At 52.3% G+C, this 14,058-nt stretch overlaps 1 protein-coding gene and 1 long non-coding RNA gene across 2 annotated transcripts in view; both read right to left on the bottom strand.

Annotated features, from left to right (window-relative positions):
* Nucleotides 1–4,949: 4,949 nt before the first annotated feature.
* Nucleotides 4,950–6,450, bottom strand: LOC310923394. The gene is made up of 3 exons (XR_014592588.1): nt 6,387–6,450; nt 5,787–5,835; nt 4,950–5,013 (listed from the first exon to the last, which is right to left on the bottom strand). It is a non-coding gene; the product is annotated as an uncharacterized lncRNA (long non-coding RNA).
* Nucleotides 6,451–7,708: 1,258 nt separating this feature from the next.
* LOC310923397 (uncharacterized protein) overlaps nt 7,709–14,058 on the bottom strand; it is a gene marked incomplete at its 3' end in the record, with an annotated part of 245,064 nt that continues 238,714 nt past the window's right edge. The window contains exons 3-5 of the mRNA XM_083885418.1: nt 9,627–9,794; nt 8,902–9,381; nt 7,709–7,726 (exon numbers count right to left, since the gene is read on the bottom strand). Coding sequence (XP_083741544.1) covers nt 7,709–7,726; nt 8,902–9,381; nt 9,627–9,689 — 561 coding nt within the window. The 5' untranslated portion in view covers nt 9,690–9,794. The remainder of the gene's footprint in view (nt 7,727–8,901; nt 9,382–9,626; nt 9,795–14,058) is intronic.

Below are 14,058 nucleotides of genomic sequence, written 5' to 3' on the forward strand. Positions count from 1 at the left end.
TTCCTTGTGGACCCTTCCCCTTTTTAAATTTAATTTCTGCTTCCAATTTCTGCAGCAAGTCCCTCCCCAGCAGCGGTTCAGGGGAGTTGGGCATAAAAAGGATGGATGTGGGACGGGTGGGGTTAAAGCGGTTCCTGTGCTTAGGAAAGGGAGCTCCAAGGGTCCCCGCTGTCCCCACTCCCATCCAAAGGTGGGAAAACCCGGGATGGTTGGGAATGGGGGTCCCGGGTGTCCCCGGTGCTGAGGAAGGGAGGGGCCCAGGGGGTCCCGGGCAAGGCAGGAATAGGGGCCCAGGGGGTCTGTGGGCCAAGGCCAAGGGGGCTCTGGGGGCAGGGAGAGGCGGGATGTCCGGGAAAGGGGCGCAGGGCTGTTGGTGCCGGGTCAGGGGGTGCAGGGGGAACCCATGGCCGGGAATGGGGGTCCGGGGCTCCCCGGGCTGACGGGAACAGGGGATGCCGGGGCTGGGAGAGGAGGATCCCCGGGCAAGGGGCTGCGGGGCGGGGTCGGGGCAGGATAAGGGGGCGCGGGGGGTCCCGGGGCCGGGGAAGGAGCTGCAGGGGGGTCCCGGTGCCCGGGAATGGGGATTCCAGGGGCTCCCGGGGGGGCTCCCCAAAGCCCCTCCCAGGGGGGAGCAGGAGCCGGCTCAGGAGCTGTGGGGAGAGAAAAGGGGCCGAGCCCGGCACGGGGGGACACGGGGGAGTCCCGGGCGCTGCGAGGGGGGGACACGAGCCCCGGGGATCCCCCTCACCTTCTCCCGCAGGGGAGGCCGAGCCCCAGCCCCGGCAGACGGAGCCAAGACGGAGCCCCCGAGCCCCGGCAGCATCTTGGGGGGGCGTCCGGCGGCAGCTCCGGGGGCGGGAGGGGCAGGACCCGGGAAAGGGACCGGGATGGGCCACATTCCAAAGGCACTGTGCTCTGGAGAGGATAACTGAAGAAGAGCCTTCCCCACTTTCCAACTGTACCGAAGAAGCCCTCAATGTCATTTTCCACCTCCAAGTTCAGAAGGAAATGTTGAGCTTTCTCAGAGGCTCAGAAGGAGGGGAATCTTTGCAAGGAGTTGAGATTTCACAAATTTATTTGTTTACAATCAGTGCTAATATCATAGGCTTCTATCCTACGCTACAATCTTAACTTCTTATCTTCTATCCTACTACAGTATAGTCTTTCCTAGAATCCTAACTAGAATCCTACTCTAAAGTTTTTCTCTGAGCTGGTGATGGAGCAAAGAGTTCTAATGATGTTGTCTCATTCTTCTCTCCTCCTTCCACTCCTTCACCATCATTATAAGTGGCACCAGGCTGGATATTGGCTTGGCCAGAGTTACAAATGGATGCTGTGCAAAGGAAAAAAAAAAAAACAACAATAAGCCAATACTTTCCAAGATCAGAGCCTCAAATGCAGGGAAATATTTTTGAAATGAAAAGGGGATTGAGTCAGAGTAGGACTAAGGACCATCAGTGAGGCAGCAGTGGCAAAGTTTGCTGCAAGAGCTGCTAAGTGCCCCAGCCCTGGAAAGAGTTCACGTCTGAGCATCCTGATCTCTTTCAAGATGCCCCTGCTCACTGCAGGGCCCTTGGACCAGATGAGCTTTCCAGGTCCCTGCCAGCCCAGCCCAGTCTAGGACTCCTGGCTGTTTCCATTTGAACAGCACCAAGAGGGGAGGTGAGGAGGAGGGGGCTCATCTGATGCCTTGCACTTGAGTGGAGGAGGAGCCCATCCCTGGGACACTGTTTCCCTGCAGCCCCTTGGCATTTTACCTGCAGCAGCTCCTGGGCAGACCAGCGCCGCGCCTCGTCTGTCTGCAGGCAGCAGCTCAGGAAGTCCCGCAGCAAAGGGGAGAGGAGCTTGGGCTGCTGCAGCTCTGGGGTCCCTTTGGTGGCTATCAGGAGCTGAGCCTGGAGAAAAAGGAAACACCAGTCTCTCAGCTGCTTCTTTCACCTCTGGAACTGCTCTCCCAGATCCCATTGTTCAAGCTGCACTCTGCAGTGGCAGTTTCTGCCGTGGCACAGAGGCAGAGAGGACTTTCCTGGACCAACAAAAACCCAAAGCCCGATGCAGCCACAGCTTTTCCAACATGCAGCAGATCTTGCCTTGGCAGCTGATTTCATTGACTGACCTTGTTAGTGGAAACTACATCAGCAAAAGCCCCTTTGCTTCTCTGAGGATGCACCTGACCAGCTTGGCAGGCTATTTGGAAGAGGGACTTTGCTCTACTAACTCACTCTACTATTTCCAAGAATTATTACATGCAAAGCATCTCGGCAGTGCTTGTTGGTCCCTAAAGCACAGCTGCCATCAAACAAAAGTCATCAAGCTTTTTGTTTGTTTCTTCTCTCCAAACCACTCTTTTAGAAACTTGATTGGGTTTGGGCTTCTTCCCTTCATTTCAGGAAAGAGAACAGCAGTTCTAAGATGGTTGTTTCCTGTTAGTGGGGCCATCTATGTGGCCAAAAGAACTGGAACGACTTCTAAGCCAAAGCCAAATGTTGCCTGAGAAGGGAGATTGTTTGTGTGGGGTAAGGCTTGAGCTCCCCCAGTGATGGAACCAAAACTCCAGCAGATGCTGATGTGCTGCAGGGACATTTTCACAAAGGGACCGTGGTGGAAGTAGTTCCAGCAGATGGCAATGGGATTTTGTCCAATGGCCCACAGAAGGTGGGCTGGGGGAGAAAGGCAGCGGGATCAGAGAGTATTTACACCTTACCGAGCGAGGAGTTTCATTGTAATAAGGAGGTTCTCCTTCCACCATTTCAATGGCCACAATCCCAAAGGCCCAGATGTCAATTTTGGGGCCATATGGGTGACCTTTCACCAGCTCAGGTGCTCTCCACCAGTAAGTGCCGACCTCTGAGCTGCGTCTACTCTGCTCAGGGGTGAGTAGAGCAGACAAGCCAAAATCAGCTGGGGAGAAAGCAAAAGACTGTTTTGATTTGAATCCTGTGCAATTAGGAAAGCAAGCAAAAGAATTGCCCAGTAGAAGTTGGAGAATGTGCTGTTGAATCTCCTGCAACAGTCCCCGCTCTGTTTCCTCAGGACTTTAGCCAAGGAAATATGGCATTGGCTACTTCCAAAATCCCCACATTTTTTACACTGCCTCCAGCAGTGGCTTTTGTTGCCCTGAAGCTTTAGACTTGTAGCTCCCTCTCTCTGGAAGGGACACACACAGAGCAATGCCACTCTGGACTGCTTGTTCCCTGCCATAGCTCTGTGCACGTTGCAACCGTGTGGTCAGCTCACAGCAGGGCTCCCTGCACTGCCACCAGCACCATTTCTGGGGAGCTGGCAGTCACTCCAAAGCAGCCCCACACCCCCCCTATCCCTGGAATGCTGCACCTGACCAAGAATATACTGACCCAGCTTGACAGAGCCATCGGTCCTGAGGAGGATGTTGGGGCTCTTCAAGTCTCGGTGCATCACGTGGTGGGAGTGGAGGTAATTCAGTCCTTGGAGGCACTGAGAGAGAAACCAGAAACAGGAGGGCAAAAATCAGGGATGGGATTTCATCACACAAGAAAGGAAACAGCTCTCCAAGATTCCCTCTCCAGGGGAATGGGGAGGAATGGCAGAACACAGTGCCATTGAGAGGAAGAGCTTGCTGCTCCAACACCGGCAGAGCAGCACCCTTCTAAAGAAAGGCATGTCAGCTTGTCAAAGAGCAACAGCAACTGCTGGTGTAGACTCTGCCCTGCAAACCTGCCAGGATGATGCTGCTGCAGTGGAGGTGCTCACAAGTCAAGAGCATTTTGGCTGCACTGCCAACCTTTTCAGCTGAGCACTGAGAGAAATGAGTCTCTCTTTTTTCTTTGCTGTTCCTTTCAAATGCTGCCACCACCACCTTTGCTTTTACAGGCAAGGAATGCAGTGCAGGCCAAAGTTTAGAGAGGTAAGATGGAGAAGAGCAAATACAAGAGCCAGAGTGAGAATGCAACAGCAGAAGAGAAGAGGACAAGAACAGAGCCCAGTGAGTGCAGGGGCACTGGCAGGCAGTTCACGTGGGATGCTCTTGCTTGCCCAGAGCATTCCAGCGACACAGAAACAAAGCCTGGCCCATGGAATGGCTCCTGTTCTGAGCCCCTTTCCCAGACAGTCCTGCCCCAGCCCTGGGAAGCACAGCTGGGATCCCTGACTGACCTCCCGACTGACGATGGCAATCTCGTCTTCTGTCATCTCAAACGCCTTGACAGCGTCAAACAGAGTGCCTCCATCCATGAACTCCATCACCAGCCAGAGTTCCTCATGCACAAGGTAGCTGAAAGAAGGGAACAAGGCCATGCAGATGAACATGCATGTGTTGGTTTCTTTGCTTGATTCTTGTTTCTGGATCCCTCTGTGACAAGGACAGAATGAAAGGAATAGACATTCCCTCCAGGCTGGGCATTGTTTGCAGTCTGTGCAGTCTCAAGGAGAACAGCACATCTGTGAAAAAGGAGATGTTTTAGATGGCCAGCAGGCAAAAAGTGCAGTTTAGTAACAGCCAAGATGAAAAACCTGTCCCACGGGGTATTTCTGGAAATAAGCACCTAGTGTTCCTGGCATGGACAGCCATGGAATAGAGGGGCAACAATCCAAGGGAAATCCTCTCTAGAATGCTTCATCAGCATTAAAGAAACCTTAAAAATCAATCCTGAGACAACATGGAGCCAGTGAGCTTACAGGGTATTGACTGAGTATGGTAGGGTTGATGCAGGTTTTTGAACAGTTTTTCAACTATGTGTTTGAAAGCCAGGGAAGACTCATGCAGACAAAATACACTCTCTTCCCATCCATTGGAGATGAGTAGAGAAACAACAATTAGCCAATAATTACCAGCTCTCATTTCTGCCAGTGTCCAAAGTGGGTTTTTAACCTTGCATGCTTTTAGTATGTAAACACACCTTCATTGGATGAGACCATGATCACTCACCTGTCTAAATAATTCACAATTTGCGGACTCATGCTCATACTCATGACTCTGATTTCCGTAAGAATGCCTTCCGTCATGAGTCCTTGAATATCCATTTTCTTGATGGCCACCTAGAATGACATTGAAAATCAGCAACTTTAGAAGTTGGTGGCACGAGACCACAGCACACATGGGATGAGTGATTTAGCAATGACACGGGTGAGCCTTGCCAAAGTGCCTTGGGATTAGACAAAGGAGAAATTAGGAACTGACATTCCAACAGCTCATTTCTCTGCTCCTTTGGGGGCCACTTACAGGACACGTGGCCACTGACATTTTGCCTTGTCCACTTGTCAGCAATCATGTCTCAGCTATCACCCCCAAAGCTCTGAGCACACTCTCTGTTTCTCTGTCTGCACTTCAGAAGAAGTTAAGCGTGCCTTGGTACTCTGTGGATACATCTTGGGCTACAGGCAGGGCTTGGGGCTTTTAGGGAGGCCTTGCAGATCTCTCCCTACGTGCAGTTCCCACGTGCAGCACTGCAGGTGGCTGAGGAACTGCCAGGAACATTCAAATGTATTTGCTGGCAGCCAGAAATGAGAATTCAGCACTCTGAAGCCGTCGGCCCAGAGAGCAGTGAGATGCTATAAGGCAGCACCACCTTTGTTGGAGCAATTGAGAGCCAGGGAGAGCGTCCTTCTCTGAAAGGAACCGCTGCCCTCCTTGGCTTCCTCCTGGCAGCTGAGCAGGACAAAGACTGTCCCAAATGCACTTGGCAGGCTGGCACCAGTCTGTGCTTCTTGTGCCTTTGCAGCACAGCTCTAGCCACAGCTCCAGCCCCAGCTGACACAAGAGAGGAAAGCCCTGGAGAGCAGCAGGATCTGCAGGGGCTGGTGACATTTACCTCTCCTCCTGTGGCAGCGTCGACCGCTCTGCAAACATCTCCAAAGCCCCTAGAAACAAAAGAGCAGCAAAGAAAGGAGAAGCCATTTAGATCTTGGAGTGAAAGCCAGCCCAGACAGGAGATGTCTGCTGGAAATGCCTCAAACCTGCAGCATGCAGGAGGGCTCTGCCAGAAGGGAGATGATGCATTTTCCTCTGCAGTGCATGGGCACTGGGCCTGTTCCTGAAGCATTGGGCTTTAGTGCCTCAGCTCAAAAGGCCAGGTGATTATTTCATCTCGAGTTTCAGTTTCTAAACTGGGCATTTTTTCTCCTGAGCACAGACTATTTCCTTCAGCAAACACTTGGGAAGAAATGTTCCTGAGAACTGTTATCTCACTGCTGTGCTTGGGGGTAGGTTTTTGTTTCTGGCAATGAAATACAAGTGTCTTTGACAATGCCTCCTGACCACACTTACAAATTCTGGCTGGTACTGAGACATGGGGCAGACTAACCCAGTGTCTGAAGATGTTTGCAGCTTGCCTGACTTCACACTTGGTAGATATTCCAGCAGCAAATCACCTGCCCCATGACTGTGGAGAAGAAACTGTGGTTGGACTCACCCTCTGCCAACACTTTCCAGTTCAATGTATTTCCTGCGGGGATTTTCCATGTTCACCATTTTCCCTGAGGGAAACAAAATGCAAGATGCTCACTTGAAAGCAGAGATCCCACTATCCAAGAGATACAAAAGGCAGCCCCACTGGGGCTGTGCACTCTGGGCTTCTGAGTCCTTTGTGCTCAGCTGGGTAACACCAACAAGCACAACAAGACAGGCAGCTCTGCAGTACAAGCAGGCCAGCACAGAGCCTGCTTTTCCACAGGCCTTTGAAGAGATCTCTTGACAGAAAACAAAGCAGAGGGAGATGCATTCCCAGGAGAGGAGGGCACCTTCTCCACCTTGCAGCAGCTGGCCAAGAGAATGCCTTTCCCTTTGTAAAGCAAAGCAGCTGATGCTGTAAGCAATGCCAAGGGGGCCTCCAGCAGCAGCAGGAGCCTGAGCCGTGATGAACAGGCTGAGCTGGAAGACGCCCTTGGCCGTGGCCCAGGTGGAGAAGCACAGTGCTCCTCCTCCCCCTGAGAGCAGGGATCAGTCCCTGCCATTGCACTGGCCCTCTCAGCCCCGCACACGTGCCCATCTTCCCGCAGCGGGCAAGGGCAGCAAGGACAGCAGTGCTCCCTCCTCAGGGGCCGGCGGGACACGGACAGCTGCCCAGAGGAGATGCTGCCCCTGGCTGAGCCCAGCCCAGGCCATGCAGGAGCCGGCCCAGAGCAGGGGCTGCTGCCTCGGGGCAGCTCCGCGCTGCAGTGGCCGGGCGGCAGCGGGACTCTCCCAGCTCAGCAAGGCTCCAGCCTCTGCACTCACACCGGCCCTCAGGGCCAGGGCAGCCACCACAACAAAGCTGCCAAAGCCCCAGCACCAGCCCTGACCAGCCATGGCAACAAGGCACGGCCGCACCCAGCCCCTTCCAAGCCGGGGACCCCATTCAGGACACAGCAGGATTGGCTCTGAGCTCAGACACACCCAGGTGCACATCAATGCCCTTTTTGTGCCAACAGGGGATGGGAGACACAGAGTCACCTGGGCTCTGTTCTCAGCCCCCCCCAGGTCTTATCTGAGAGCACAGCACTGGCAGCTCTTCTGGGCAAGAAGCAGATTCAATGACTTGTGCTGCAGAATCACAGAGGACTTGATGTGTGTTCCTCGAGACTGATCTGAGCAGGGCTTGGGTCAATGGGCAGCATTCTAACAGTCATGGGAATGACTGGGAATCAGGGATGGAAAAGTGCCATGGATCTGAGGAATACACAGCAGAGGGGCTGGAGGCTTGCTCCTGAGAAATGCCTACAGTGCACTTTGATCTGATCAAGCCCCAGGGATGTATTACTTGGACACATCTTTCTAAGAACATAACCAGGATTTTAAATACAGATTGTGATAAAATTATCTGTCCTTTCAACGGGGGCTCTAAAAGAACACATCTGGCTCTTGGTGTCACCTGATGTTCTTTCAAAGGAGTTCTCACTGACAAATATAAAATATTATCAAAAAAAAAAAAAAAAAAAAAAAAAACCCTGTAAATGTAGTAGTGGTAAAAAGAACAGTCATAAAAATGACACCAGAAAGACACATGGGGCAGAAGAGCTCCTTCAGGATGGAGAAAAAAAGTCTTCCCAAAAAAATCCAGAAAAACCCCAAACTAAAACCAAAACCACAACCAAGAGACAAAACACCTAAACCAATCAATTTCTTTGAAGTTTTTTTTCTCTGGTGATGGGTGAGAAGTCAGGAGTCTAAGGAGAATTTAGGAAGCTAACCATTCTATCCAGTTTGGCCACTAGCACAGAGGACTTGCCCACATCATTTTCTAGGTCACAGCCTTCTGCTGATGCAAGAACAAGCCCTGCTTCTGCCTTCAGCAGACAGGGAAGCTCAGGCAAAGCCCAGTACATCCAAGCTGCCCTCAGAGGCAGCAGCAACACCCAGAGCACTCTCTTGCTGCCTTGGAGCACAGCATTTCCTGTGGGGAGCCCTAAATGCCCCTGGGACACCCCAGTGAGGAGGATCATTTGGTGCAGCTGTGCTGACACGTGCACACAGTGCACTGTCCCTCAGAGAAGAAAGACACCAGACGTACTCAGGAGCTCCAGGGAGTCATCCTCCACCTCCTGTTGCTGAGCAGCAGCTGTGTCACTGCTGGAGATGAACCAACTGCCCAGGCTCCACTTCTGAGCTGGGGCAGCAAAGGCTCCTTCAGGTGACACTGCTGCTGCTGCTGCTGCTGCTGCTGCAGGTTCAACAGAAGAGCCTGTGGAGATCTGAGACAACAAAGGAGTTTGTGTCAGAAAAGTGGCTGGCAGAGATTAGCCCCAGATCCCATTTCAAATGCAAGGCCTTAGGGAGGTGCTGTCAGCCACATGCAGGGCTCTGCCATGGGTTTTTTCTGATGTTCACTTCTCTAACTGGATGGGTCAATCCCAAAGGCTGGTTTTACTCAAGTTCATGGCCAGATTCATTTTCCATTTCCTCCAAAATCCATTTGCATGGATTTTCTGAAGGATGACTGCCAAAATGACCATTCCATTTCCCTGAAAGAACTTTTTCCTCCCTTCCAAGGGCTGCAGACCCACTTGCAGCTCCTTGTTCAGATGTTCTACCTCCTCCCATGGAGTCCTCTTTTTCTCCCCCATCTTCAGAAAGTGTCCAAGGGGCAGCGCTTCTGCCTGGGACAGTTTCTGGTCCTCGCAGGAATCTTGGGTCTCCTCGCTGCCAGTCGTTTCGTCCTCCAGCCCCTCGTCCGTTGTCCTGATCCTAGCCTGGGTTTCCTGCAGCTCTTCCTGAAGCTCCTCACTAAAGTTCTGAGAAGAACAAGGAGAAGCTTTCATGAGTGGAGTTGCTGCCACTCCTCTACTCACCTGGTTTTTTAGATTGCGCCTCAGCCAATAGATGTTCCAGTGGTCTTGAAGTCGCCTGATCTGTTCCGTGTCTCTCCTCTTCACTCCCATGATGTCACTGGGGAACACAGACAGCTCTGCTTGTGCCTCTACCTCCATGTTCTGTAGACACAAATGCAGAGCAAGTGACTGTGAGATGCTGCCCCTGTCAGAATCCCAGCAAGCTGGGGCCTAAACAGGACAGCTCAAAGCCCATTTTCCAGGGGTTACTGGCTGAGGGGAATGGCTGGGTCCTGGCAGGACTCCAGCACTCAGCATCCTCAGCCACCAACAGCAAGAGCTGGCTGCTCAGAAACTTGCAGCTCTGCGTTGCACTAAAGACAGCACCCTCCAGGACTGGCACTTACTGTCCGGGAAAGTTGTGGCTGTGGTGTGACCACAGCTGGAGCCTGGTGGTCATTTGGCTCCATTTGTGGTGTCACCACAGCTGGAGCCTGGTGGTCATTGGGCTCCTCTCTGGCCTCTTCTACAGGAGCACAGGGAGCCAGAGGAGAATCTTCTCTTGGTTCTGTGCTCTGTGGACAAACAGGAGTGTGAGACGCAGGCCTGTCATTTATAACCTTCTTTCTGTTCAGCTCTAGAGCCAGCTCTACTAAGCACAAATCATCATCTTTTAGAGCAATGGGATTCTAAGTTGCTCAGACTAAATTCAAATGGGCTGACTCAAGTGGACTGAAAATTGCTCTGAATTAGATAATTCCCCCTGGCTACTCTGGGCAGGCAACATTCTCTCTGCAAAACTGGGCTTTTAGTTCATTTAAAGCTCTGCAATGGAAAATTAGGAAATAGTCAGTGATGCCTTTGCTCTTGCTGCTGCAGACATGGAAATGGATTTTCTTGCAGCCTACTCAGCTGGCCCTCTACTCTCTACTGCCCCAGGCCAAGCTCACAGCTTGCTGCACAATTCTTAAACACCAGGAACATCAAATGTTCCTTTCCCACTCACCTGCGGATCGGCCCCTCTGAATACCCGGCTCAGGTGACCTGCAGTGGGCAAGGGAAAATGAACCAGATTCTTTGAGGAAACTGGAAACAACCAGAACATTTTTAGAAGGTCTCCCAGTCCCCCATTTTCCAAGTTGTGCTGCTTGACCCAGCAAAGGGAGGAAAGGACAGACTCTGCTGCCACAGACTGTCCCATGGAGGGAACACAACCCCTGCAGGTTCCCTTGCAAATGCTGCCCCACAGCCCTGGCCACAGACACCCCCTTTGGAGCTGAACGTGTTGGCAGGAGGAGCTTTACCCAAGTGGCATCCAAGTGGTCTTTCTGTTTCGAAAGAGCAGGAAGGCACAAAAGCCAGGTTAGGTGACACCCAGGGAAAACCTCTACTTACCTGCCAGGTTGGACATGAAATAGGTTGAATAACCTATTCCATAAGCAGCGAAAACTGCAGCAGCAAGTTGCCCAATCATTGTGGGAACTGCTGCGCAATTTTCAAACTGCTGAAAAACAAGAAAAAAACAAGTCTCTTGTCAATGAGCCTCTGCTCGCTGACAAAAGCCTCGAGCGCAGGAGCGAACTCCTACACAGAGCGAACTCGAGAGCCGCTCTGACACCCCTGAGGCCTCCCGGTCTCCAAGGCAACCTTGTGATGTCACCACGAGCACGTGGCAACCGTGCCCTGACATCACAAAGCAAAGGCTCTGTGCTGGTCTGTGAATTGGTGCAGGTGGATGGAGTGATGTTTGTGTAGGCCCAGGCTGCATTTTTCCCTGTGTCCCCCCTGGGCTGCCTTTTTCAGCTCTTGTTTTTCCCCCTGTGCCCCCTGTGTCCCCTGTGTCTGTGCTGGGTCCCAGCTGGCGGCCGGGCCAGGCGGAGCAGCAGTTCCAGCCCCGGGTGTCCCTGGAGCGCTGGGAGCTGCCGGTGGCCCCAGGCACTGTCCCCTGAGGAGCTGCTGAAGGACAGGGAGACACAGGGGGCTGAGGGGGCTGAGGAGGCGCTGACGCTGCAGGGACGGTGCCCTTGAGCTGCTGGGGGCACTGAGGGCTCTGGGGGAGCAGAGGGCCACGGGGGTACTCGGGGCACAGGGAAGTGGCACAGGCTGAGGGCGCTGGCGGCTCCAAGGCCCCGGGATGGCTCCGAAGGGATGGAGTAGGCTGAGAGGACTGTGAGGGGCTGAAGAAACTGAAGGGGGCCGGGGCTTTGCCCAGGGCACGCTTGGGGCTCAGGGGATGGAGGGGCCAGCAGGGAGCACACAGGGCTCCGGGCCTGCAGCTCTGCCAGCCCTTGGAACCAATTGCAGAGGCTCCACTTTGGCCACAGCTGCCCTGCAGACCTTGAGCACAGGCGGGCACTGACAGGAGGCAGCAGGGAGAAGCTGAAGGCCACCAGCTCCAGCAGTGCCCAGGGAGCTGCTGCTGCCAGCCCAGAGCCCGGCTGAGGCCGCAGGGCCGCTCAGGCAGCCTGGGGCTGAGGGTGGCCTGGCCTTTGGCCCTGGCCTTTGGACAAACTTGTTCTTTCTCCCCCTCCTGGGGAGGCGCTGCCATTTGCCCTGCCCTGACTGAAGGGCAGCTGCTGCCAAGGGAAACGGCCCCATCCTGACTCAGTGTTCCCTTTGCTCCCCACGGGTCCCGTCTGCTGTCCCTGTCCAGGAGAGCTGCTCTGCACGGGAGGAAGAGACCCAGGGAGAGCCCGGGGACTTGGGCAGCTGCAATTCCTGCTGATGGACTTGGAGTTAGAGATGGTCACAGTGGGACTGAGAGTTAGAAGTCGATGGTTATTTCTATAGCCTGATGTAGACTGGTATTTGTACAGGTATATATGTATGTCTATTGTTCTCTTGATGCATGTATATTGATGTGCTGACATCTGTATTTATACTGACATACTTGTTCGGATGTATGGCTGTAGAGTTTTGTTGATGGGGTTGTAAGGATTCTTATATTGGTACATTGATATTTGTATACTTATAGATAGGTTGTGTGTGTATTTCTATATGCTTTGCTTTATGTCATACGAAATATAAATTATAGGTTTACATCTGTAAAGTGTATAGTAATGTGGGTACAAATGCTTAAATATATCTTGAGTTGTATGGTTATAGAATTCTATTTCTTTAATACTGGCTCTGGGATTCTTTAGAGCGGAATACTGACAATTTGTATTTGTATATAGGATATATAGTTGGAATAATATGTAATAAATTAAAGGGTAAATTTCAATGGATATTTCTGTATAGTGAGTGGTTGTAAAAGGTTACAATAAATTACTTCTTTTAACTGAAAGTTATAATTGTATTTATTTACATAGCACAATTGTAACAATAAACTAGTTTTCTAACCTTGGATATTTGTGTGTTTCTATACCGGCAGTGTGGGTGTAGTAATTTAAAATAAATTTCATATTTAAACCAAAGTTGATTTTTCTGTATTTGTACATTGGTATTGCAGATGTCATGATCTGCAAGCAATTCAATGTTTCCACTAAAAGAAGTGTAGATTTGTGCTGCCCAGAGCAATGAGCAGATGTAAAGGTGACGATGGGGGAGGATTTTGTCCATGGAATTCTCCAGCCATGCCCAGCACATGCCCCACTTGCACTCAGGCTGGGCAAGGCAGGCACAGATTTGGGAGGGCAGCAGAGCCACACCTTGGCCAAGAACTGGCTGCAAAGGCTGCTGAGAAAACTCCGGGACTCCACGCAGCGTCCAACTCCAAGCAGAGCCACCCAGGGAGGACAAATCCACCCCGCAGGCCACGGGCAGCTCTTCAGGAAGCGCTCCAAGTGTCCCTCTGAAGGTCATCCTGAAGCCCAGGAGCCAACAGGGATCCTGAGCCAGCTCCGCTGCCTTTGGCAGCACTTTGGCCAAGGAGCTGCAGCAAGGGGGAGGCAACAGGGACTGGGACTGCTGCAGGCTGGGCAGGGAGGAAGGGCCAGGGACGCTTGTGCTGACATGCTCCACAATCCACAGGGATGGGGGAGAACTGGGAAGCAACAAGTTCTCCCAGGCACGACAGGGATGGAAGCCCTTGGGGTGGAGTTCCCTGCAGGAACTGCCAGGGGAGTTGCTGCTGGGATCAGCAGCAGCAGAAGGCAGCAGGATCTGCTCCTTTTCCTGGCTCTGTGTGCAGGGCACAGGCTGTGCTGGCCCTGCTCCCACAAAGCCCTTGCCCATGGAGGCTGCAGGCTCAAAGCAATCCCAGTGCAGAGAGAGGCTTTGCAGCTGAACTCCACTGCCCTTGTGTTTGGGGCTGGAATGGCTCTCATGCCAAAGCACAGCAGGGAACCAGGGCTTGGGGAGGCAGAGCCTGTAGAGGGAAAGAGAGATCAGGCACTCACATGCCTCCAACTCCTTCAGCTCTCTTTTTTTGGAGAGTGAGAAATAAGCAAGCTGGGGAGAGGCACATGCAGTCCTTTGAAAAAACATGGTGTCTAACAAGTCCTGTGGGAGAAGAAAAAGAGGGAGCAACCTTGCCTTGTTTTCATAGCCTGTGTCTTCTGCAGAGGAGACAATGGGATGTGCAGGAGGGGAGGAATAACTGTGATAACCCAGTCTGCCTTGCTGTGCACTGATACACTTTGCAGCAGTGACCATTAGAGGTAATGCCAGGTTCTTATTTAGCATCATGACACGCTGCTGCTCCATTGCAAAACTGCCTCAGCTGGAGAAAATCAGCTTAATTTCTTGTCAATTTACGTAGATGTGGTGAGAAACAGTGACACAGATTAAAACAGGTTTTCTAACCTCGTCATCCAGAGGGAATTTTGTGTTGTGTTTTCTTTTCCATTATGTACACAACAGTTCTGAGTTGTTCTGTATCCTTCAGGGACGTATCCA

Source organism: Zosterops lateralis (assembly GCF_965231275.1).
Source record: "Zosterops lateralis genome assembly, contig: HAP1_HAP1_SCAFFOLD_51, whole genome shotgun sequence".
Taxonomy (NCBI): Eukaryota; Metazoa; Chordata; class Aves; order Passeriformes; family Zosteropidae; genus Zosterops; species Zosterops lateralis.